Source organism: Artemia sp. Qi Xiang Cuo, chromosome 2 (genome assembly GCF_049724085.1).
Source record: "Artemia sp. Qi Xiang Cuo chromosome 2, ASM4972408v1, whole genome shotgun sequence".
In the NCBI taxonomy this organism is placed as follows: domain Eukaryota; kingdom Metazoa; phylum Arthropoda; class Branchiopoda; order Anostraca; family Artemiidae; genus Artemia; species Artemia sp. Qi Xiang Cuo.
This window is the reverse complement of record NC_142795.1, coordinates 53,316,088-53,342,483: the sequence shown is the minus strand read 5'-3', so window position 1 is coordinate 53,342,483 and position 26,396 is coordinate 53,316,088. Positions and strand designations below refer to the sequence as shown.

Sequence of the window (26,396 nt, the reverse complement as noted above, 5' to 3'; positions counted from 1 at the left end):
TGGTCTGGGCTGACCGAAAATATTTTGAGCCCGGTAACTCATTTCGGTCTGGGCTTTTAGTTTCTAATCCTATACGTTTCCAGCCAATCCAAAATCAGAAGTTCAAGCATTTAGGCCTCTTTGGCCGAATTAATGTCTGAAACCAATTTCTGTAGCCAAGCCCAGCTGCTGAACGATAAGAAAAACTTTTTTTTTTACTAAATTTCTTTTGGTTACCGCCTAAGTTAGGAAGCCAAGGGAGGGTGTGGCCGCATTCCAACGTCAAAAACCCTTGGATGATTCCGGTTCAATTAAGACACAGCATGCCTGTATCGTCCTAAATCTTATCTCTAGAAAATAGCTAATTTACATAATATAGGCCCCTTGTCCTAGAGGTTGCGTGGGTCCTTTCATCCTCAATATCATATTTACTGGATAGTTCAACTATTTTGGGCAAAATCATTATCTCAAAATTTTGCTGCGATACCCTAAGAGGAACATGGGGGCGTCCCAGGCAAATGGGGCGCTGGAGGTTGGGGTCACAGGCCCAAACTGTACCTCCTATCAAACATGTTTAAATTCCTTGCATGATTCCGCTTTGAAAAACCTACAACATGCTTAGTTTGCTGTTCAGAAAATAAGTTTTTGGGACTTCTCAGCTCCCATTTTTTGGGTGAGCTAATATTTTCTTTATTTTAATTTTGTCTTTGTGCACCCAAGAGCTTATGGATGCGTTTCATACAGATCGTGGTAAAATTTTTGCCCATTTCTTTGAAGGCCAGTGTCCTCAACCAAAAAATTGTTTCTGCATTAGGGTCCTTGGTCAGGGACTTTATAAGTTCAAAAATGATATAGGGTGGATAGTTTTTCTGACTATTTTCGACCCCGCTAGCACCCTATCACCTCCCCCAAGCCAATATTGGGTTCCCTTATCCCAAGGAATCAGCCCTGAGAGTTCAAACCAATCACACAGCCAAGACAAAAATTTCGGGCTTTTCTCCCTTAAAATCTTCCTGTGAGAGATGCCTAATTACACAAACTTAGGACCCTTGCATCCGGGGCTGCCTCAATCATGCCATTTCCTGAGGAATATTTATTTGACCTTTTGACTATTCTGATGGTTATCAGAAAATTTTACTCCGATGACATGGGGATTACTCGAGTGTCCGAGAACAAAAAGAACACTGTAGGGGGGGGGTGGCCTGGTTGCTTCCAATGAATATTGGCCCTTTAAAAGTGCACTAGAACTTCAATTTTTGCAAAATTGAGCCCTCTCCCAGACTTCAAAAGCTACTCCTTTCATAAGAAAGGGCAGGCAAAACAATAGTACACAGGAGACCCATGGGTATTTTCTAAGTAAACATTAATGAGCTGACTCTGATGGGACGTTTTGTATTTAAATACAAAGAAAAACAAAGCATTAAATTATCTGGTTTAATCACACTATTCAAAAATTTGTAATTATCAGAAAAGTCACGACCGAATTTTGTCTGTGTTTAAGTGTCTACATAGATGAAAGATCAAGAAATGATATATGGCTCATTTCGGTCAGTCTACTCTTGACATCTTTCAGCAAACTATATAATTCCTTGTTTATAGAAAAGTGTACTTTTATCAAAAAAGAAACAGCAGAAGGCAGGGATATACAGCCTTATCCAAATTGATACTTTCAAAATAGTTTTGATCATCCACAATTTGCTTAATTCTCTTTAAAACCGGTGGCATATCCAGGTAAGGACTAGCGACGTTTGGATTAAGTTTATTTTGGTGAAGTCTATTTTATTTTGGCGTTTTTCCATCGATAAAGAAAGGCAAAGATGATAGAGAAAAATATAACAATACTTCAAGCGTTAAATGATTTGCACTAAAAAAACAAATTTGCTTCCATATGGTCCTTTCCTACCATCATCAGAAATAAGTCGATCCCTACCCAGTTAGAGCAGACTTGTACACAGAATTTTGGTTAGGGAAGGGGGGGGGACTATAGAAATATTTACATTACATGGGAAATATAAAAAAAAGAGTCAAGTTAAAAACCTAAATTTTTCTGGAACCACGACACGGGCGTGAGCAAGCGCCCCCCCCCCCGTCCAATCGTCTGTAAGTGCCTGCCTAGAAAGTATGCTAAAAGAAAATATTTCGCTGAAATTACTTAAATAAAGGGAAGATGCAAAGATTTAGAGGCATCTAACCTGATTTGTACAGAATTGTTGGGGAAGGCAATTGTGTCTTCCACTGGTCAGAATCGAAAGAGTTAGGCAATTCCGATTTTAAACTTGAACAACTAACGTTGGCCATAAACTCGAAATTGGCTGATATCTGCAAACAAAAAGTTGGGTTAACATTATATAATCAAGAGACAGAGAGATAAAGAGAGCGAGGGAGAGAGAGAGGGAAAGAGAGAATGGAAGATAGAGATAGGTAGATAGATAGAGAGAGAGAGAGATATATATAGAGAGAGAGAGAGAGAGGGGGAGAGAGAGAGAGAGAGAGAGAGAGAGAGAGAGAGAGAGAATATTGTTGTCCATCCTCAATCATTTTACGGAGTTAATTGTGATTCTATCCTACATCCGCTTTAACTTCTGGTCTTCCCCTGATTTTCTACCGCTATCCGTGGTACCCTATTACGGGCGATTTGCAACTGACATGTATTTTCTTTTCACGACTTCGTATATCATGATTATTCACCGGCTCCATTGAAATAATTTGGATAAGCAGTTGAAAAATTTCCGTTTCAAAATCCATGAAATCTAAATTTCTTAAAAAATATTTTCTTTGTGAAAGCTACCTTATTTTCTGTGTAAAACCTAAGGAACACCTTTACAGAAGTTTACTTTTTGATTTAGTTTTAATCTTTAATACAGATTTCTAATTAAGCCACTTTGGCACAGGCATTATAAGGGCGCCATTTTACAATAGAGAAGAAATTAAGCTCTATAAACTCAGGGTTATCAGTTTTGTACACTAAAATTTTACCTCTCTGTGTCTTCTTCCCTGGGACAAAACTTCATTCTTGTCTACTAGTTTTAGTAAATCACCAAAAGTAGTACAGCTACTAGGAGTTACTATATTATTTTTCAAAATATAGCATTTAGATTTCTTCAGATGAAATGCAAAGTCAGATACATCAAAAGGCTTCAGGTCTTCAAGGTCATAGCTCCTCAAAAAAGACGCAAAAAGGCAAACAGGGTATTTTCCTTGAACTCGGACGAGAAGTAGGTTGTTCGGAGCAATTTCATAATTACCAGGTTGGTTGACTGCGTCCTTTTTCAAATGATGTTCTGTATACTCAGCTTCGTTCTTCAAGATAAGAGCCTTATCGATTTGATCAGGAACTCCTTCCTAAAATATAAGCATATACCATTAAATCTTTCCTAGGCGATGGTGATTCGTTGCTTTTTAAGTGTTCTAATTTTTTTTTTTTCAAATAAAAAACTACTGCATTCAATTATAAATACTATAACTCACCCTTTCCAGCTGCATAGTAAGCATTTGGAAGGTTTTAGATTTAAAGTTGAAGTTCAAAAAAGCAATGTTCAATATGTGGACCTCAGAATATAATGACACAAAATTGAATCATTTACTTTGGGTTATCATTTCGAAAGGACATTTTCGGAGAAGCAGGATTATTTAAAAAAGAAAAAAAAAATAATAGCACAATGGACCAAAACAAAGAACTTCATTTATGTTCGCTGTTGCTACGGATTAAAGTTTTTATTTTATTAAATTAAGTCAGCAAATTATGAAATATTTTGGCCAACAGTGGTTTAGGCTTCTTTATTCACAAACAGAAAAACAACTTTTACAAAATTCAAACGCTGCATTTGGGAAAAAACTGACTGGCACAAACAAAAACTTTGTGTATTCAATACACTGAACAGCACCGAGATTCATCTTATGTTCAAGCATCAGCTTTTTGATAATGATCAAAACACACAACAGCAAAAAACAAAAGATTACGCCCACTTTGATATTGTACCCTCAATCTGTTGATAAAATTCAATATTTAAATGCGTCGTGGGGTAAGGAATTTTTTCCGGAGAAAAGTATAGGTAACTCTGTTCCAAAATTACCATTTGAATCTGTACTTCGGCCTTTCTTCATTAAAGGAACATAGGGGATGAACGGTGGTCCATTTACTGGAGAGATTGATTACAAGCTTGTATTTAATAACGGTGAATTCCAAAAGCAAGTTTGATTACTGGCGTAATAGGATTTTTTAATTGCAATGAGTTCATCTTGCCAAATCCCTTTTGCATTGTTCTTGCATTATTTGCGCGTATCTTCTCAAATAATAAGCATTAGACGAAGGCGATTAATAAGGCAATGTTGCTGTTAAATGGTGTCTCTTTTACGGCCAACCATAGTGCACACAATTGAGTACAGCTTTGTATTGGTAAAACGGTTCTAAACGAGAACCGGATTACAAAAACCCTAAAAACATTATTGCAATTTTCATCGTCTTTTACTAGACTAGGTTGCTAGCTACAGCTGCAACTCGGATTACTTTGTGCCATGGTATTTCTTTACTGTAAATCTATAGTGATCCTTTATGTAAAAGTAACTATAACCGATCCTTAATATAAAATGATTGCAGCTGCAACCATGAAACTACTAAAACGACTAACCAGGAAAATAAATTTTCAAAAGATATTTTTCATATATTACCTTGTGGAAAGATAAGTGTTTGGTGTATCATCATGTATGTAATTGTTTATTTAAATACTTTAATTTTTATTGGTCGTAGTTTGTCGTTTAATATAAAAAAAAAGAAAAAAGAAAAAAATATGCCGTTTAGGCAGAATGTTGTAGTAGCTGCCACTTTTCTTGATTTTCAGGCCAATATATTTCCCTTGCTGTTCAAGCCAAGGGACAGAAAGTTTCCTATACAGGGGTTCGGACAAGGCGGTTCTAATGGTGTACTTTTTGTTTTGATCTGACCCCTTTTTTAGGAGCTATGGGTTTTTATATTTCTTAATATTGGACGTGATCGTCTCTTACTAGGTTGCTAGCTACCGCTGCAACCCGGATATTCAAGCCAAATGACAGAAAGTTTCCTATACAGAGGTTTCAGACATGGCGGTTCTAATTTATTATACTAATGTATTACAAACAGGAAAAAGCCAATGGCGTTTTCTTAATTGGAATAGCAGGAGACGACCTGGCTACAACCTACGATCATGACATCATTGATCAATCTTTAACATGAAATTATAATCTTATTTTAGTTACTGTGGGCTTGAAGTTTGTTTTTTACTGTAATAGTTTTTACTATGAGGCGTGATCGTCTCTTACTATGTTGCTAGCTACCGCTGTAACCCGGATTATATAAAAAAAACTAATTGACAAATACCATTTATGATGAACTATATCGGTCCTTTATGTAAGTTGCTAGCTACCGGTGCAACCCGGATAATAAACTGATTAACCGGATTTTGGCTGCAAACTGGATTTTGGAATACTTATGTGAAGTGACAAACGAAACTTAGAGAAGAGAGAAAGTAACAAAATGAAAAATAAAATCAAAAAGGGTGAAAAAACGAGGATTTTGTCAGCCAGCGAACCATGAAGAAGACAAAATATAAGCAAATATTTCGACAAGGACCTCCGCCAAGTCGTCCTCAGTGCTAAACAAAAAACAAAAAAGAGAAGAAAAAAAAAAACGACAATCCAACCTTTCGAAGTTTCCTGTACAAAGACAGAATAGACACTGAATAAAAAACCAGGCAGGAATCAATGAAAATGAAATTTACCAAGATGATTGTGTAAGGATCTTTCGTCTTGCATTAATTTTGGCTGGTCTACAATTTCGGTTTTCATTATATATGCTAATAGGTTCTTTTAAGTTTTTTCGGGTTTAAATATTGATTGAGTCCTTCAAGATTAAACTGTCGTAAATTGGGCTTAATGAAATATCTCCAGTATCTCTATTTATTGCTAAATTTTGGTTCATATATTTTTTTATCTCAATTACCTCCTTAACAGTTTGTGGTACGCCATTAACAGTTGATATTAAGGTTGCCTCGTCAAACAGAACTAGATGGGTCGGGTTTACGAAAATATGCGAAGCCAATGCCGAATCAAAGTTGTCATTGTTATTTTTTAATCTCAGGGACTTGTCTATTGAAATTTTGTGCTCATGCAAACGTTCACCTAGTTGTTGATGGGTTCTACCAATGTAAAATTTTCCACAAGAACACGGTATTCTGTAGACACCACTACCCAGTACAGGGTCTTTTTTATCCTTTCCTGAGTTAAAAAAATGTTCAACCTTTTGTTCGGTTCTGAAAGAAACAGAGAGATTATGTTTATTTAAAATTTTTCTAAGTCTATCGCCAAGTTTCGGGATGTATGGATGTATGGGAGCACTGGACCAATATTGTTTTAGATTTTTTAAATTGTGTTAAGAAACATGCAAATCTTATTTGTCAGTTTAATTTCTTAGAAACTTGTAAAAGACATCGAATTCTTCCACCTTCTTTACGTTTCAACCTACATTTACGCACACTTTCTGAAGGCCCATTTATTCAGAGAATGGGTTTCAAAACTTTAACACATATTTTAAAAGACAATAGATCAAGAAGATATGTCCTTAGTAATAAAATACTTAATTTAAAATCCTTATTATATCAGATTTTGTCCCCTCATGATTTTCACCAGATTTTACAAATCTCACATAGGTCTTTCAGACACATATTCCATTTAGCAACAACTCGTTTATCGGAAAAATTCTCAAAACTGGAATTTCAACAGTTTCAACAAACACGGATTTTCCTTCCTAGATTTTGTCCTGGTCCTCCTTTGGAAAATTTATCCTCTAAGGTATTTACATCCAAGGAGCTAAGTATTCTTTCAAAAGGACCAAAATTTGCAATGGCTCAAACACACGTAAATACTGCAGAAATTATTACGGGCGTGGAGTCTGCTACTTTGAGCTCTCACGGTGAAGTCGAAAATCCAGAGCTGCTCAGAGGTGAAAGTGTAAAGAGTATTCTTGATTGAAGTCCATCTTTGTCGCTTTCAACTCAATCAAAGAACGAAATTCAAACCACCCGAAATTTAAAAAAAGACAAAAACACAGTAATTACGAAAGCGGACAAGGGAAACACAGTTGTAATTATGAATTCTGAATATTATGAATTAAAAGTTAACACCCTTTTAATGGATAAAAATATTGACAAAGAAATAAATTTTGATCCCACGGACAAATACACACAGAATTTGAGAAATGTACTAGGACTTTTAAAAGATATTAGACAAATTACCCCTCAAATGTACAGAAAATTTTATCCCAAAGGCTGTTCAGCCCCTAAGTTTTATGGTCTGCCTAAAATCCATAAGAAAGATATCCCGTTACGTCCAATTGTAGCATGTTATAGTTCTCCAGCTACGGGTATAGGAAGTTTCTTAGCCACCATTTTTAAGCCTCTTTTAAGCACACAGAAATCCTATATTAAAAACTCCATAGATCTTGTTGAGAAGTTAAAAAATCAAAGTACAACAGCAAATACCGTTTTATCTAGTTTCGATGCAGTTTCTATGTACACTTCATGCGATGTTCATAAGTGTGAGCAGGCTTTACAAAGATAATTAGAGGAAAATTCAGCTTGGTCGGATTACAAAACTTTGGAAATTGATACAATAATGACCCTTGTCCGTCTTTGCAACAAATACTCCTCGTATTTTAAATTCCGAAACAAATTTTTCTTCAAATAATGGGCTTATCCATGGGCACTATCTTGTCTCCTTTTTTGGCAAATTTTTACATGGATTTCATAGAACAGTCTGCTTTGAATAGTTTCCACTTAAAACACTCCATCTGGTTTCGTTTTGTTGATGATATCGTTTCTATTTGGGAACATGGACAAGACTCTCTAAGAGATTTTTTTGGCACATTTGAATTCTTTTGATTCGAATCTCCAGTTCACAATGGAACTCGAAGATTCAGGTAAGCTGCCTTTCTTAGATGTTTTGATTATAAAAACTAATCCTGGTCTTGAATTTTCTATATATAGAAAACCGACTCATAATGATCGATATCTACATTTCTCTTCCCATCACCCTCCTTCTGTAAAAAGAGGGGTAAAAATCTCTTTAGTCGACAGAGTTTTAAAAATTTGTTCCCGTAATCATATAAATTCTGAACTAAATTATGTCAAGGATATTCTTTTTTGCAATGGTTACCCAATCAAACTCATTGAAAATATAATAGATAGACGATTAAAAAAGATAAAAGAACAAAATAGGGAGCTTGCCCACCTTGATTCAGTTACACCGGCAATTGAGAAAAAAACTTTCATCGTTTTACCATACATCCCGAAACTTGGCGATAGACTTAGAAAAATTTTAAATAAACATAATCTCTCTGTTTCTTTCAGAACCGAACAAAAGGTTGAACATTTTTTTAACTCAGGAAAGGATAAAACAGACCCTGTACTGGGTAGTGGTGTCTACAGAATCCCGTGTTCTTGTGGAAAATTTTACATTTGTAGAACCCATCAACAACTAGGTGAACGTTTGCATGAGTACAAAATTTCAATAGACAAGTCCCTGAGATTAAAAAATAACAATGACAACTTTGATTCGGCATTGGCTTCGCATATTTTCGTAAACCCGACCCATCTAGTTCTGTTTGACGAGGCAACTTTAATATCAACTGTTAATGCCGTACCACAAACTTTTAAGGAGGTAATTGAGATAAAAAAATATATGAACCAAAATTTAGCAATAAATAGAGATACTGGAGATATTTCATTAAGCCCAATTTACGACAGTTTAATCTTGAAGGACTCAATCAATATTTAAACCCGAAAAAACTTAAAAGAACCTATTTGCATATCTAATGAAAACCGAAATTGTAGACCAGCCAAAATTAATGCAAGACGAAAGATCCTTACACAATCATCTTGGTAAATTTCATTTTCATTGATTCCTGCCTGGTTTTTTATTCAGTGTCTATTCTGTCTTTGTACAGGAAACTTCAAAAGGTTAGATTCTCGTTTTTTTTTTTCTCTTTTTTTTTTTGTTTAGCACTGAGGACGACTTGGCGGAGGTCCTTGTCGAAATATTTGCTTATATTTTGTCTTCTTCATGGTTCGCTGGCTGACAAAATCTTCCTTTTTTCACCCTTTTTCACTTTATTTTTCATTTTGTTACTTTCTCTCTTCTCTGAGTTTCGTTGGTCATGTATAGCCAGTGTGGTATAAGAATGTATTTTCGTCAAGCTCACGGGGAGCACTGGACAAATATTGTTTTAGATTTTTTAAATTGTGTTAAGAAACATGCAAATCTTATTTGTCAGTTTAATTTTTTAGAAACTTGTAAAAGACATCGAATTCTTCCACCTTCTTTACGTTTCAACCTACATTTAGGCACACTTTCTGAAGGCCCATTTATTCAGAGAATGGTTTTCAAAACTTTAACACATATTTTAAAAGACCAGAGATCCAGAAGATACGTTCTTAGTAATAAAATACTTAATTTAAAATCCTTATTATATCAGATTTTGTCCCCTCATGATTTTCACCAGATTTTACAAATCTCACATAGGTCTTTCAGACATATTGTAAATTGAGCCAACACTCATTTATCGGAAAAATTTTCAACAATGGAATTTAAACAGTTTCAACAAACAAGGATTTTTCTTCCTTGATTTTGTCCTGGCCCTCCCTTGGCAATTCTATCCTCTAAGGTTTTCACATCAGAGGAACTATATATTCTTTCAAAAGTATCAAAATTTACATTTGCTGTAACACACGTAAATACATCAGAAGTTATTACGGGCATGGATTCTGCTATTTTGATCTCTCATTGTGAAATCGAAAATACAGACCTACCCAGAGGTGACATTGTAAAGACTCTTTTTGATTATAGGCCATCTTTGTCACTTTCAACTCAATCAAAGGAAGAAATTAAAATCCTCCGAAATATAAAAAAAGACAAAAACACAGTAATTAAGAAAGCGGACAAAGGAAACACATTTTTAATTATGAATTTTGCAGACTATTAATTAAAAGTTAACACACTTTTAATGGACAATCATGTTTACAAAGAAATAAATTTTGATCCCACGGACAAATACACACAGAAGTTGAGAAATGAACTAGGAATTTTAAAAGATACTAGACTAATTACCCCTCAAATGTACAGAAAATTTTATCCCAAAGGCTGTTCAGCCCCTAAGTTTTATGGTCTGCCTAAAATCCATAAGAAAGATATCCCGTTACGTCCAATTGTAGCATGTTATAGTTCTCCAGCTACGGGTATAGGAAGTTTCTTAGCCACCATTTTTAAGCCTCTTTTAAGCACACATAAATCCTGTATTAAAAACTCCATAAATCTTGTTGAGAAGTTAAAAAATCAAAGTACAACAGCAAATACCGTTTTATCTAGTTTTGATGCAGTTTTTATGTACACTTCATGCGATGTTCATAAATGTGAGCAGGCTTTACAAAGAAAATTAGAGGAAAATTCAGCTTGGTTGGATTACAAAACTTTGGAAATTGATACAATAATGACCCTTGTCCATCTTTGCAACAAGTACTCCTCGTATTTTAAATTCCGAAACAAATTTTTTCTTCATATAATGGGCTTATCCATGGGCACTATCTTGTCTCCTCTTTTTACAAATTTTTACTTGAATTTCTTAGAACAGTCTGATTTTAATAGTTTACAGTTAATAAACTCCATCTGATTTCGTTTCGTTGATGATATCGTTTCTATTTGAGAACATGGACAAGAATCTCTCAGAGATTTTTTGGCTCATATTAACTATTATGATTCGAATCTCCAGTTCACAATGGACCTCGAAGATTCAGGTAAGCTGCCTTTCTTGGATGTTTTGATTATAAAAACTAATCCTGGTCTTGAATTTTCTATATATAGAAAGCCGACTCATAATGACGGATATCTACATTTCTCTTCCCATCACCCTCCTTCTGTAAAAAGAGGAGTAATAATCTCTTTAGTCGACAGAGTTTTAAAAATTTGTTCCCGTAATCATATAAATTCTGAACTAAATTATGTCAAGGATATTCTTTTTTGCAATGGTTACCCAATCAAACTCATTGAAAATATGATAGATAGACGATTAAAAAAGATAAAAGAACAAAATAGGGAGCTTGCCCACCTTGATTCAGTTACACCGGCAGTTGAGAAAAAAACTTTCATCGTTTTACCATACATCCCGAAACTTGGCGATAGACTTAGAAAAATTTTAAATAAACATAATCTCTCTGTTTCTTTCAGAACCGAACAAAAGGTTGAACATTTTTTTAACTCAGGAAAGGATAAAACAGACCCTGTACTGGGTAGTGGTGTCTACAGAATCCCGTGTTCTTGTGGAAAATTTTACATTGGTAGAACCCATCAACAACTAGGTGAACGTTTGCATGAGCACAAAATTTCAATAGATAAGTCCCTGAGATTAAAAAATAACAATGACAACTTTGATTCGGCATTGGCTTCGCATATTTTCGTAAACCCGACCCATCTAGTTCTGTTTGACGAGGCAACTTTAATATCAACTGTTAATGGCGTACCACAAACTTTTAAGGAGGTAATTGAAATAAAAAAATATATGAACCAAAATTTAGCAATAAATAGAGATACTGGAGATATTTCATTAAGCCCAATTTACGACAGTTTAATCTTGAAGGACTCAATCAATATTTAAACCCGAAAAAACTTAAAAGAACCTATTTGCATGTCTAATGAAAACCGAAATTGTAGACCATCCAAAATTAATGCAAGACGAAAGATCCTTACACAATCATCTTGGTAAATTTAATTTTCATTGATTCCTGCCTGGTTTTTTATTCAGTGTCTATTCTGTCTTTGTACAGGAAACTTCGAAGGGTTAGATTCTCGTTTTTTTTTTCTTGTCTTTTTTGTTTTTGTTTCGCACTGATGACGACTTGGCGGAGGTCCTTGTCGAAATATTTGCTTATATTCTGTCTTCTTCATGGTTAGCTGGCTGACAAAATCCTCGTTTTTTCACCCTTTTTGATTTTATTTTTCATTTTGTTACTTTCTCTCTTCTCTGAGTTTCGTTTGTCATGTATAGCCAGTGTGGTCTAAGAATGTATTTACTTATGTGAAGTGCTATCATACTTCAGTTACTATGGACTACAGTTTGTTTTTTAATGTAATTTTAATCTGAATCTTTCTCAGGATTTATAGGTTACTTTAGTTTTTACTATGGGGCGTGATCGTCTCTTACTAGGTTACTAGCTACCGCTGTAACCCGGAATATATAAAAAAAACCTAATTGACAAATACCATTTATGATGAACAATATCGGTCCTTTATGTAAGTTGCTAGCTACCACTGCAACCCGGATAATAAACTGACTACAAACAGGAAAAAGCCTACGGCCTTTTCTTCTTTGAAATAGTAAGAGACGAACCTCAAATAATCAAGTAGCTAACTAATTCCAATGTATGCAATTGTTTGTTATTCCAATGATTGTCTTTTAATGAAATTAAGAAACATAATTAAAATTTCTTAATGTAATAAAAATAATTTATTTCAATTACAAGAAGTTTTTAACCCCATTAATTTTCTTTGAAATGAACCATTGAACAACTCTCTACGGTGTTCCAGTGCCAAGCTAACTGTTGAATTACTAACCTATACTATAATTAAGTGGCGTATAAACTTTAGTATAGGCAAGGGGTCGTTCTTTATTTTATTTTAGGAACTATTGGTTTTTATATTTCTTAACATTGGACGTGATCGTCTATTACTATGTTGCTATCTACCGCTGCAACCCGGATTACATACTTCCCATTTATAATGAACTATTTCGATCATTTATGCATTAGTATAGGCAAGAGTTCGTACTTTATTATAATATAATTTATAATGAACCACGTCAATCGTTTATGTAATAATTCCTACATAGGGGTTTCGCAAAAGAATGTTCCAATAGTATACTTCTTGTTTTGATCTGACACTATTTTCAGGAGTTATGGGCTGTCACATTTTTTAGTAATGGATGTGATTACAAAAGCACGTAGATGTGACAAATTCCTGATTTTAATAACATAAGCTACCACAGTGTTATAGAAAAATACAGTTTTTCGTAAAAAATTGATTTTATTTTAAAATTATTGTTTTTAATTACAAAAGTTTTTAACTATATCAACTGGCTTCAAAATCAGCCATTAAACGGCTCTCTACAATGATCCAGTGCTCCGCTATCTGAGGAAAAGAAACAAAACAAAGATGTTGTCGATGCTGAGTGTAGTGGTTGCAGCTACTTTTCTTGTTTTTCAAGCCGATAGATATTCCTCGTTATTGAAGCCAAGAGACCATAGGTTGCCTATATAGGGGTTTTGTACAAGGTGATTCTAATAGTGTACTTCTTGTTTTCATCTGTCACTATTTCCAGGAGTTATGGGCTATCACATTTTTTAGCTTCCATCGCAACCCAGATTAAACAGCACTCTATGATGTTCCAGTTCCCCGATAACTTCAGAGTTGCTTTTGGCTTTCAGTTACTATTGGCTATAGTCTGTTCTTTAACATCTGTTCAAACGAACAAAAATCACTAGAAACAAGAGTTTGGGTACACCTCCTTCTCTCACTGTAAAAGTCAAAAACCTAATGCGTCATTGGCGCTTTACTGAAAACCAATTTTATTAAAAATATTTTCTTCTGTACTTAATATTGAAAATGAACCAAAATTATAGTGAAATTTTGAACTCATGACCATCATGCATCAAATATTCAGTTTAATTTATTAGTTCTCTCTAAAATTTTTCAAGACGAATATAGTTTCACTACAAACAAGAGTTTGGATACTGCCCCCTTCCTTAACTATAAAAACCAAAAGCCTACTGCGTCATTGGAACTTCACTGAAAACGATTTATATTACAAATATTTTCTTTTCCAGTTCTTGCAGCATTGAAAATAAAAATACAATTAGAGTGAAATAAATTCTTGAACTGATGGATCTTTCAACAATTAATATCATTCTACATCAAATATTCAACTTGATGTTGTTTATACTTTCCAAGACTGTTCAAGACGCATAAATTTTTCAGTGAAGCGCCAATGACGCAGTAGGTTTTTGACTTTTACTGTGAGAGAAGGAGGCGGTACACAAACTCTTATTTGTAGTTATTTTTGTTCGTTTCAAGCTTGATTTACATATTCAATTTAAGTTTCACTTGTTTTAAGATTTATTTATTCACTTACATTAATATCTTCTGTATGTTTGAGTGAACTGATCGTTTATTTAATTTCTGTTCGCTTTAAGTTTCATCTATGTTTCAATAGCAAATATTTTTGTTCGTTTTAATCTTGCTTTTCATATTCAATCTAAGCATTGCTCGCTTTAAGATCTATTTAATCATTTATATTATTACTTGTTGTATGTTTTTTGCTATGATTGTTTATTTAATTTCTGTTCGTTATAGGTTTCATTTATTCTTTAATAGTAATTTCTGGCCATTTTGAGTTTGAATTTTAACATGTATTTGTATCTGCTGAGCTCAAGTTTAAAATGGCATTTACTTTGCTTTGAAAAACTTGTTTTTCGGAAAGTTTTTTTAAATAAATTTTTGTTCGTTTTTGATTGCAAAAAGTTTTAAGTTATTAACAATTCCTTATTTCAAAATCAAACTTTAAAAAAAATCAAATATTCATCAAAGTATCAGAACTGGTATCAAAGTAACGACATCAAAGTGAAAAAAAGGGTTTGTGTCTACCTCAGAGTTTTTATTATCTGATCTTTGAACTATTTTTAACAAAATGACTAAAAATCTCAAATTTTTATTGGATGGGTTTGGGGAAAAGAGGGCGTGGGAGAGGTAAATGCCCTTCGGTCTCTTTTGACTCTTTAAAAGTGAACTAGAACTTTTTATTTTCAATCTAATGAGCCCTCTCTAATGTTGATACGAGCATGCCTTCAATAAGAACCATGTATACTCCCAGAGTAAAACTTACAACGCCTGTCCCTGGGCCCTGGGGGTTTGTGTCGACCCCGGAGTTTTAATGTCTGATGTTTGAACTATTTTTTAACAAAGTAGTCACCAGAAATTTATATCAGATGGGTTTACCCATCCGATAAGCCCAAAGACGTGGAGGGTGGGAAGTGCTAGTTGCCCTCCGACCTTTTTTTACTCTGAGAACATGAACTAGAACTTTTATTTTCCATTCAAATGAGCCCTCTCTGAAGTTTATACGAGCATCCCTTTCATCAGGACATAGCTTACAATACCTGCCCCCCACGCCCAGGGGAGGTGTGTTAACACCGGAGTTTTTGTTATCTGACCTTTGAACTATTTTAAAAAAAGGCTATCTCAAAATTTGTATCGGATTGGTTTGGGGAAAAAAGGGCGTGGGGGCTAGGGGCCCTCTGACCTCTTTTGATTCTTAAAAATTGAACTGGAGCTTTCAACCTAAATTCAAATCAGCCCTCTCTGAAGTTTACACGAGCATCCTTTCCATAAGAACCATAAATGCCCCCAGGGCATAACTTGCAACGCCTGCCCCCGAGCCCTTTGTAGTTGTGTCGACACCGGAGTTTTTTTTTATCTGACCTTTGAACTATTTTTAACAAAATGGCTATCTCAAAATTTTATCGGATGCATTCGGGGGGAAATGGGCATGTTCGGGGGATAGTTGCCCTCTGATCTGTTTTGACTCTCAAAAACTGAACTAGAACTTTCAATTTCCAATCACATCAACCCTCTCTGAAGTTTATACGAGCATCTCTTTCTCAACAGCTGTATATGCCCCCCAGGATTGTGTCAACCCCGAAGGATTGTGTCGACCCCGGAGTTTTCGTTTTATGATTTTTGAACCATTTTGAAAAAATGGCCCTTTCAAACTTCTTATTGGATGGGTTTGAGGGAAATAGGGCGTGGAGGGGGGGGGAAGGGTTAGTCACCCTCCGATCTCTCTTGACTCTTAAAAAATGACCGAGAACTTTCAATTTCCAATCATATGAGCCCTCTCCGAAGTTTATATGACCATCCCTTCCATAAGAACTATATATGCACCCAGAGCATTACTTACAACTCCTGCCTCCGGGCCCAGGGGGGTTGTATTGACCCCGGAGTTTTCATTATATGATCTTTGAACTATTTTTTCAGAAATGGCTATCTAAATGTTCTTATCGGATGGGTTTGAAGAAAAAAGGGCATGCAGGGGGGAGGGGGGCTAGTTGCCCTCCGATATATATTGACTCTTTAAAAATGGAATAGAACTATCAATTTCCAATCAAATGAGCCCTCTCCGAAGTTTTTACGACCATACCTTCCTTAAGAGCCATATATGCCCCCAGAGCAATACTTACAACGCCTGCCCCGGGCCCTGGAGGGTTGGGTTGACACAGGAGTTTTTCTTATCTGACCTTTGAACTATTTTTAACGAAATGGTCATACGTAAAGGAGTTTTCGTTCTATAATCTTTGAACTATTTTTAACAAAATGACTACCTCAATTTTTTTATCAGATTCATTAGGGGGGAAAGGGCTAGAGGGGGAGGGGCTAGTTGCCCTCCAATCACTTTTGATTCTTAAAAGGGCACTAGAACTCTCGATTTCCAATCGAATGATCCCCCTTTGAAGTTTATACGACCACCCCTTCTATATGAAGTGCTCCTGGGAAAAAAATAAATGGAGCGTGGGGGGAGGCTGGCTGCTCTCCGATCACTTTTGACTCTTAAAAAGTGAATTATAACTTTCAATCTCCAATCAAATGAGCCCTCTATGAAGTTTATACGAGTATCCCTTCCATAACAACCATATATGCCCCCAAAGCATAACTTACAATGCCTATACTCCGACAATAGGGGGCTGCTTCCACTCCAGAGTTTTTTGTTATCCGAACTTTGAACTATTTTTAACAAAATTTCTATCTTACAATTTGTGTCTGATACTTTTACAGCGTGGATGGGGGGGGGCTAGTTACCTTCCGATATCTTTTGAATCTTAAAAAGTGAACAAGAACTTTCAATTTCCAATAAAATGAGCCCTCTCCGAAGTTTAAATGAGCATCCCTTCCATAAGAACTATATATACCCCAAGAGCATTACTTACAACGCCTGCCTCCGGGCCCTGAGGGGTTGCGTCGACACGGGGGTTTTTCTCATCTGACCTTTGAACTATTTTTAATAAAATGGTTATTTTAAAAATTTTATCGGATGGGCTTGGGGAAAAAAGGGTGTGCCGGGGGGGGGGGCTAGTTGCCCTCGGATATCTTTTGACTTCTAAAAAGTGAACTAGAACTTTCAATTTCAAATCAAATGAGCCCTCTTTGAGGTTTATACGAACATCCCTTCCATAAGAACCATATTCGTCCACAGGACTACACTTACAACGCCTACCCCCGGGCCCTGGGGGTTGTGTTGACACCAGAGTTTTCGTATCTAATTCTTGAACTATTTTCAAAAAACTGGCTATCACAAAATTTTTAACTCATGGGTTTGGGAAAAAAGGGCATGGGGGGGGGGGGTTAGTTGCCCTTAAGTCTCTTGACTTTTAAAAAGTGAACTAGAACTTTCAATTTCCAATCAGATAAGCCCTCTATGAAGTTTATACAAGCATCCCTTTCAAAAGAACAATACATGCTTTTAGGGCATAACTTAGAACGCCTTCCCTCGGGACCTGGGGGGTTGTATTGACATCGAAGTTTTTCTTATCCGACCTTTGACCAATTTTTAACAAAAATATCTCTCTCAAAAGTCTCATCAGATGGGTTTGGAAGAAGAAGGCGTGGAGGGGGGCTAGCTGCCCTCGGATCTCTTTTGACTATTAAAAAGTGAGCTTGAACTTTCAATTTCCAATCAAATGAGCCCTCTCTGAAGTTTATACGAGCATCCCTTTCATAAGAACCATAACTGCCCCAGGGCATAATTTACAACGCCTGCCCCCGGGCTCTGGGGGGTTTTGTCGACACCGACGTTTTGTTATCTGACTTTTGAATAATTTTTAACTTAAAAGCTATTTAAAAATTTATATCGGATGCATTTGGGAAGAGGGGGCGTAGGGGGGGGGGTCTAGTTGCCCTCCGATATCTTTTGACGCTTAAACAGTGAACTAGAACTTTCAATTTCCAATCAAATAAGCCCTCTCTGAAGTTTATACGAGCATTCCTTCCATGTTCCATAAGAACCATATATGCCCCCAGGGCATAACTTATAACCCTTGCCCTGAATACTGTGGGGGGAGTGTCCTGCTCAAAGATATAACTTCCAGAACTTTCAACTCCGTTGAACAAAATGGCTATCAAAAAATTTTCATTGGATGTGTTTGGGGAAATGGTGGGCGTGGAAGGGGTGTTAGTTGCCTTCAAATCACTTTCGACTAATAAAAAGGACACTAGCCATTTAAATTTCCAATCGAATAAGCCCTTTTTGAAGTTTCTACGACAAGGCTTTATATAAAAACCTCATATGCCCCCAGAGCATAACTTACAACCCTTACCCTGAGGGCTCTGGGGGGGTCATCCTCAAAGACCTAATTTCCAGAATTTTCAACTACGTTGAACAAATGGCTATCTCAAATTTTTTATTGGATGTGTTTGGGGAAGAGGTGGGCGTGAGAGGGGGGTCAGTTGCCCTTCAGTCACTTTTGACTATTAAAAAGGGCATTATCCCTTTGAAATTCCAATCGAATGAGCCCTTTTTGTAGTTTCTACAACAAAGCTTTCTACAAAAAGCTTATATGACGCCAGGGCATAACTTACAACCCTTGCCTTGAGAGTTTGTAGGGGAGGGTCCTCCTCAAAAAACTGATTTCTGTTTGGAAATCAACTACGTAGAACAAATTGGCTATCTAAAAACGTTTATTGGAGGTGTTTGGGGAAATGGTGGGCGTGGAAGGGGTGTTAGTTGCCTTCCAATCACTTTTGACCCTTAAAAAGGGCACAAGACCTCTCAATTTCCAATCGAATGAGACCCGTCCGAAGTTTACGCGACGACCACTTCCATACGAAGTGCCTCTGGGGAAAAAAATAATATTAATAAATAATAAAATATTGGAGCGGTATGGCCTTTAATCTTTTTTTGTCACTTTTAATCTTTTCTTGTTATTGTTGTTGACGATGATTTGAAGAATAAAAACCACATTCTTCAAAATACATGTCGTCTTCAACGAGATGCCAAAAATGTTGGGTGCATTCGTAGTCGCAAAAAGTTTATTTCAAGTTTTTCTTGTGTATAAGGGTCGCTTAACCCAACAGCTTATGGATATAAGTTTCAAACTTTTAAGAAAGAACTGACGGTTCTCGAACCAAAATTTAGGAGACAAAATGTTTTGTCTATCTTTTTCCTAAACATAATATTTGAAGTTCCCTTACCCTCCAAAATACTTCCTCAAAGCTTTAATTCGGTCTCCTCCATATTAGCTAAAACTTTAGGCGGGTCGGAGACACATATTTCTTAGCCCCACATTTCCTCCCTTTGAACACAAATGGCTACTTTAGACCCACTTTGTAGAGCTTGATCAGTCGTGCAATACTATTTTTTTATTGTTGAGGTTACGACAAATAAAAAACACACTGCTTGTACCGCAAACTATTTTTATTTAAGTGCTAATAACACGTTGGTGTTTTGAGAGTTTAGGGGCGGTATTCTTATTTGTGATAATTTTGGTTCTTTTGAAATTTCACCAGATTATTCCTTTTAAGTTCTGTTCGTTTTAGGTCCCATCTAATCATTCATAGAATTACCTACTATCTTTGTCTGATAAACTTATTCGTTTTAGTTTCTGTTCGTTATAGGTTTAATTTTTTCACTTTTATCATTTTTTTTATGTTTGAATTTTTATATGACCCGATTTTTTCTCATTTGAGGCTTAAATATGAATAGTCCATTTGAAGACAGCTTGAAACAATACAAAATATCGAATTGTAGCAGACAATTGGTTGAACACTCTGTAACATCTGATATGGTAAACTGAAGGTTCGTAAATTTTGTTACAGTCAAAAATTTATTAAATAATTTCTAACACCACAACGGCTATACATGACAAAATGAAAAAATGTCGCTAAGAAGAAACACGAGGATTATTCCAGCCAGTGAAGTAAGGAAGGATAAATATGCCAATAAAAACTGAGGGCGGTGGAGCAGAGATCTAAACCGAAATACCTGCATATTTATCCTTCCTTTTGTTTTGTTTTTTTTTCACAACTTATTTTCTTTTCTTTTTTTTATTTAGTAAATTTTTCATTTTTTGAATCACCATGTTAATTCTTTAGATGTATACATTGTTATCAAGATTCTTTTTCAAGAATTTCGGTTACTACTAATACGAGTCACTCATTACTTACAGTACTTTGCCACAAACTGTTTGACAAGGCACTAGTTTTTTTTCAGTACCCTTTGAAATTCATTTTGTCAAGTGTAACACTTAGTTTTTGACCCCGTTTGTGACAATTAAATGGGTTTTACTATTTTAAAAAGACCCTTATTTTAGTCATTATATCTTCCTTTTATATCTATCTCCTTCAAATATATCGAAAGTTATTTGGTAGACAAAACTTTTAATTTTATCAGTCTACTTTATTTTGAATGAAGTGCCTCTCACACTCTGAGTCTTTGGGGAGTTTGATTCGGACAGTAATAACACACTTGATTGTTTTAACTTCTATTAATTTTTTGGTTAATATCTTATAATATCAGCTAATTTACGAAAAAAAAATCTATCAACCTATGATGTTATACATATACTTAAATTCAATCAAAAATTATCTCAAAATGCTATAGTTTTAGTCTTCCTTCCATTTTTGGCCAAAATTTTTACCTTTGACATAGTACTATGTCCAACCACAGTGAGACCACTAGGAAGACATGATAACGTCTCAAGATCAAAAATAGGGCAATTTTCGTCTTCGTCATCTCCAATTTTCATTGCTGTCACAACAGTTACTTCTGGAATGCCTCCCAAATTTGGTAACAAAGATCCAACAAAATGAAAACCTTCTTCAGCACTTGAAGCCCGCTGAAAGAAAAAAAAACATAAGACCCGACGTCTAAAATGAAAATCAAGCTTTTTTAGGCTAGCATTTTAAAATTTTCCATGGGACAAGGAGGAGAAATTTCCAGTCTACTTTCAATCAGCGGCATTTTTGGAAGTAACGGTAGAATTTTTGGGCATTGCAAAAGAATTTCCATAAGACTATGTGCAAACTTGGCCTTAAAAACAATTCTTGAAATATTAGGTTTTGATTTGGTAAACTTTGATTTCCCCCCCCCTCTAAGTGAAAAGTAGTTTGGGCTTGGGGCTCCCCCTTTGTTCCCTCCCATGCAGGAGTGGTCTTTCTTTTTGCAAAAAAAAATGTATTCTCCCTATTGTTACACCCCCTTCCTAGTGATACGTACTTTGGGAAAACCTTGGTTCTAGGAGGAGGGGTCGACCCTATATTACTCCCATGGGGAACCATTACATTTTTGGTAAGTCCTTGGGCTCCTCCCTTCGGTACCTTTTTTTGATACTCCCCCCTCCCCACAACATCAATGATGCTTGGATCGAAATTCTGAGATAATCATTTTGTTCAGAAACGTTTTAAAGTCTAATGAGTGCGCCACCAGGGTCGAAATCACCTCCAAGACCGAAGAAAAAACGGCCCTAAATAATTTAAAATGCCTACTCTAGTGTATCCAAAAGTGGGGATATTTTACACTATTAATTAAAAAAAAATTCAAGAAAAGAAGTTTTTCAAATGACAGTAAAAAAAAACATATTAAACTTGAGACTAGCCAAATCAAAGTTGTATAATAATCCAAACAAAATTACTATCAAGGAACACACGACACCCAGAACAAAGAGAAATTAAAATAAATTATTACATCGAACATAAGGATAACATATGCTAATATAGATGAATAAATAAATCTTAAAGCGAGTGAGAAAATGAATATCGGAGTCAAACTTAAACAAACAAAAATTACTACAAACAAAAGTTGGCTTTTGCCCCCTTCCCTCTCCCTTAGCCGTAAGAGTTCTAAAGCATTTTGCATCACTTGTGTTTTATTGAAAACTATGTGTATTTTAAGTCTGCTTCACTTTTTCAAAATATCAACAAAAAATTTAAAATATATCACTATAGCCTAATATACAAAGAACTAATGGAAATAAATAAAATTTAATATATTATGATATCAATTCTTGCAAATATCAGCAATTCAAGATTTGACTTACCTGTGATTTTTTTTTTCAATGTTACGAATATAAAAAAAAAGCAACATACTTTGTTTTTAGTAAAGCACAAATGAAACAGTAGGTTTTAGAACTTTTACGGTTGGGGGGAGAGGGAAGGGTTAGAAGGCCAAATCCTGAATGTAGTAGTTTTTGTCCGTTTTTGGTTCGACTTGGATATTCTATCTAATTTTTATTTGATTTATGATTTATTTGTTCATTTATACGCTATTAGTATCTGCTATCATTCTTTTTCATATGATCATTCATTTTAATTTTGGGTTTCATTCATTCTTTGGGAGCGATTTCTGGTCATTTTGAGGTTGAATTAATACAGGACTAATTTCTCTTGTTCTTAAGCTTAATATGGCTCTTTACTTTCCTATGAAAAACTCCTTTTTCGGAGTTTTTAAAATTAATTTATGTTTGTTTTTTATTACCGCTTTGAAAAAAAAAATTGCCTGAAAATGGGCACAAAGTTCTTCTCCCAATAAGCTAGGGCTTGTTGTACTTTTGTTCATCTCAATCCCTTGACTTTGAATGTTTTGATCATTCCAAATCAAAAGACTAAAAGATTTGGGTCCAACAAAACTGTGCCTGGTATTTCGTTTCTCCAACTGGCTTGAAAACAACAGTCATAAGTTTAATCAAATATCTCAATCATAAGTTTAATCGTAAGTTTAATCAAACATTTCTATGGAGACGATCCTTTATGTGAAACTTCATTAATCAGATATCTTAATATATCCTACAGGGTCTAGTGGTTAGGATAGCTGGCTCCCATCCAGTTGGCTCGAGTTTGATTCCCAGTATGGGACATTTTTACTTATAATGATTTCTTAAGGAATATAACTAAAATAATCATCTATATAATGATTCCTTTTATTACTTCAGTTACTATGGGCTTTAGATCATTCCTTAATGTAATTATATAAAATATTTAATTTACTATGGGCTAGAGTTTGTTCTTTATTATAATCCATACAACGTGCAACGCTAGGGTCGCCTCTCACGGATAACCGCTGCGACTCAGATTTCAAACAGGGAAAGGCCTCTGGCTTTTTATTAGTTTGAATAGTAAGAGACGAACCTCAGTATGGCACTATACCCCAGACAAGTAACTTTTCAAAAGAAGCTTGTATTACCTTAACTTTTAGTTACTAGGTGCCTTGGTTTGTTCTTTACTAGGTTTCAGCTATCTGACTGAAAACCAGATATATGGTCAAACTTACATAGTCCCTATTTATAATGACTATGTCTTTAAACTTTGACTTCATTGAATATAAACACACAAATAAAACACAGCTCCAGGGAATGATCAATGATCCCTAGGGCCTAAATGTAGCCCCTGGAGAAGTCGAGTATTCATATTCATATATCACTGATTATTGTCAACACAACAAAGTGTTAAACTTTGAAACAGAAAGAGTACACCTATTCTTCAATACACCTCGTCTGTTGAATACCTTTGCTTTTCTTTGTTCTTATATTTGTTTTGGTAATCTTCATCATTATTATACTGCTCCTTGATCTTTTGCTTGGCTCCCTCAATTATGGCTATTCTATAATCTTCATCATTACGACAACGCTCCTTGAGGCTTGCATTTTTTTACTTCTCGATACGCCTGGTCTGTTAAATACCTTTGCTTTTCTCTTTTCAGGATATCTCTGTTTTTTGTGTAGTAATGTTTTTTTAACTTACAAGTAGCTTGCTTGGATGAAACCACGTTACTGTTTAAGCTTTGTATTAAGTTCTTTGACGTCAGGGACATAATATGTTTTTGATAGATTCTCCAAAAACTTTGAACACTGCTTTTTGATGCTTGCGTGTAGCTTTGCTAGTGAATTTGAAGCTATGTTAATGACCGCGTTAGCTTTTTCTAGCAGTAGTTTAATTTCAATTGTTGAGTACTTTCTGTTATTTTTGCGTACATATCAAAGATAGTATTTAAGTTTTCTAAATCAGGCTTCATATTTGCTACAGTCCTGGACCTATATACCCATCTCTTTCTATAATTTCTTAAAAGTAAACTGGGTTGCCTGTTATTAACCAGAGTTGAATTGTGCTTGGACTAGCTTATGAGGCAGGACATATCAAAAGAATTGGCGCTGGTTTGTGTAAAAGAATTTGCCTCAGACTTTTCTGTATCTTTTTTGAAAGATTACTTCTTACATTATTTTGTGTAGAGATCATTGCAAGTTCAGGCAGATTTGAGTGATATGAGAATGTTTCGTCATGTTTTTTCCTCAACCTGCAGTTTCTAAAAAAATTATTGCAATATTTGATGACTTTGTTTCATGTATTTCTTATCTAATCCTTATGAAAAAATTCAATCCCTTTGTGTCTTTTCAACATATTGTAAACAGTAACCTTGTCAATGTGATTTCTACAATACAAAACATCATTCCTGTATTTATTTCTTTGTTTCAAAGAGACTGATTTGATGTAATTTTGACAATACTCTTCATTATCTCTGTATTGTATTTTGATCTGACTCCTTTTTTGGGAGTTATGGGTTTTTATATTTCTTAACATTGGACGTGATCGTCTCTTACTAGGTTGCTAGCTACTGCTGCAACCTGGATCTCCGGATTGATGCAGACTTGATAGTATTCAGGCGATAAGCCTCATCATTTCTGTATTTGATGTTTTTCCGGATTGATGCACCCTTGATAGTATTCAGGCAATAAGCCTCATCATTTCTGTATTTGATATTTCTCGGGATTGATGCAGGCTTGTTAGTACTCAGGTAATAAGCCTTGTCCTTTCTGTATCGTTTTTAAACTCGACGTTTGTTTTCCTTATATCGGTTTTTGGTGATCATTTTGAGAACGTCCTTGTTTTTCTCATAGTTCTCTTTCGTTTTGCGAGCAACCTGTTTAGCTCGACTTTCATATCTTTCCTTCTCCTTAAGTGTCTTCTTTTGTACTTGTGATACCATTTCAATAAAATATTTTCTAATTGAAATACAAATTATTTAAATTACGCGTTGAGCTGCAAGAACCTAACAAAAAATAAACTAATTTTTAAATTTGCAGGTATTTTTCTAGTTTTAATTAAAAGATTAAAATTACTGCTCAGATACCATAGATATTTTTGCAGTTTACATAATAACTTTAGCAATTCTGAACTGAAAACTCAAATACAAAAAAAAAACTGAATTTTTTTTTGTATGGAAATATATATTAAATCCCGCGCCGGGTAGTTAGAACCTAACAAAAATACAACGAATGGTATGTTTCTAGTTTGAATTAAGATTCAAATTATTGCTCAGAAACCATAAATATTTTTGCAGTTTCAATAACAACTTTAGTGATCCTGAACTGAGAACAAAAAATAAATAAAAACTTCTTGTCAAAAGATAAACGTTTGTACAAATATTGCATTCACTTATTACGTCATATATAGTTATATGGATTTCTGGCATTCATCAAGATTGGCAATAAAAATACAGTTTTAGTGGAATTTAAATCAAAAGTTTTTAATTTGATTAAATTTTGTTTTTTAATTAAAAAGGCACTAAAACTTTTAATTTCTGTTCAAATGAGCCCTCTCGCGACATTCTAGGAACACTGGGTCGATACAATCGCCCCTGGGGAAAAGAAAATCAAACAAATAAACACGCATCCATGATCTTTCTTCTGGCAAAAAATACAAAATTCAACATTTTTGCAGATAGGAACTTGAAACCTGTACAGTCAGGTTCTCTGATACGCTGAATGTGATGGTGATTTTCATTAAGATTCTATTACTTTTAGGGGTTGTTTCCCCTTATATGAAAACAAGAAAAATTTTCTCAGGCTCGTAAATTTTGATGGGTAAGACTAAATTTGACAAAACTTATATATTTAAAATCAGCATAAAAATCCGATTCTTTTGATGTATCAATTGGTATCAAAAGTCCGGTTTTTTATAGTGTTGGTTACTATTGTGCCGGGTCACTCGTATTATGCAATTCGTTACCACAAACTGTTTGAAACGAAAACTGGAAAAAATCTTGGCTGCATTGATTCATGAGCCAAAAAAATGGACCCTTTTTTTCCTCTCTGAAATGCTTGTGACTTACAGCAGTAGACTGTAGACTGACTTTTCTGTATCTTTTTTAAGGATAACTTCTCACTTTCTTTTGTGTGGATCTCATTGCAAGTTCGGGCAGATTTGAGTGATATGAGAATGTTTCGTCATGTTTTTTCGTCAACCTTTGGCTTCTAAAAAAATTCTTGTAGAATTTGATGACATTGTTTGATGTTTTTCTCATATGTTGC

The 26,396-nt window shown here is 35.0% G+C and overlaps 1 protein-coding gene across 1 annotated transcript in view; it reads right to left on the bottom strand.

Annotated features, from left to right (window-relative positions):
• Ufsp2 (UFM1 specific peptidase 2) overlaps positions 1 to 26,396 on the bottom strand; it is a 131,480-nt gene that overhangs the window by 90,631 nt on the left and 14,453 nt on the right. Inside the window, exons 2-4 of the mRNA XM_089108171.1 lie at positions 20,736 to 20,933; positions 2,956 to 3,321; positions 2,172 to 2,298 (exon numbers count right to left, since the gene is read on the bottom strand). Coding sequence (XP_088964297.1) covers positions 2,172 to 2,298; positions 2,956 to 3,321; positions 20,736 to 20,933 — 691 coding nt within the window. The remainder of the gene's footprint in view (positions 1 to 2,171; positions 2,299 to 2,955; positions 3,322 to 20,735; positions 20,934 to 26,396) is intronic.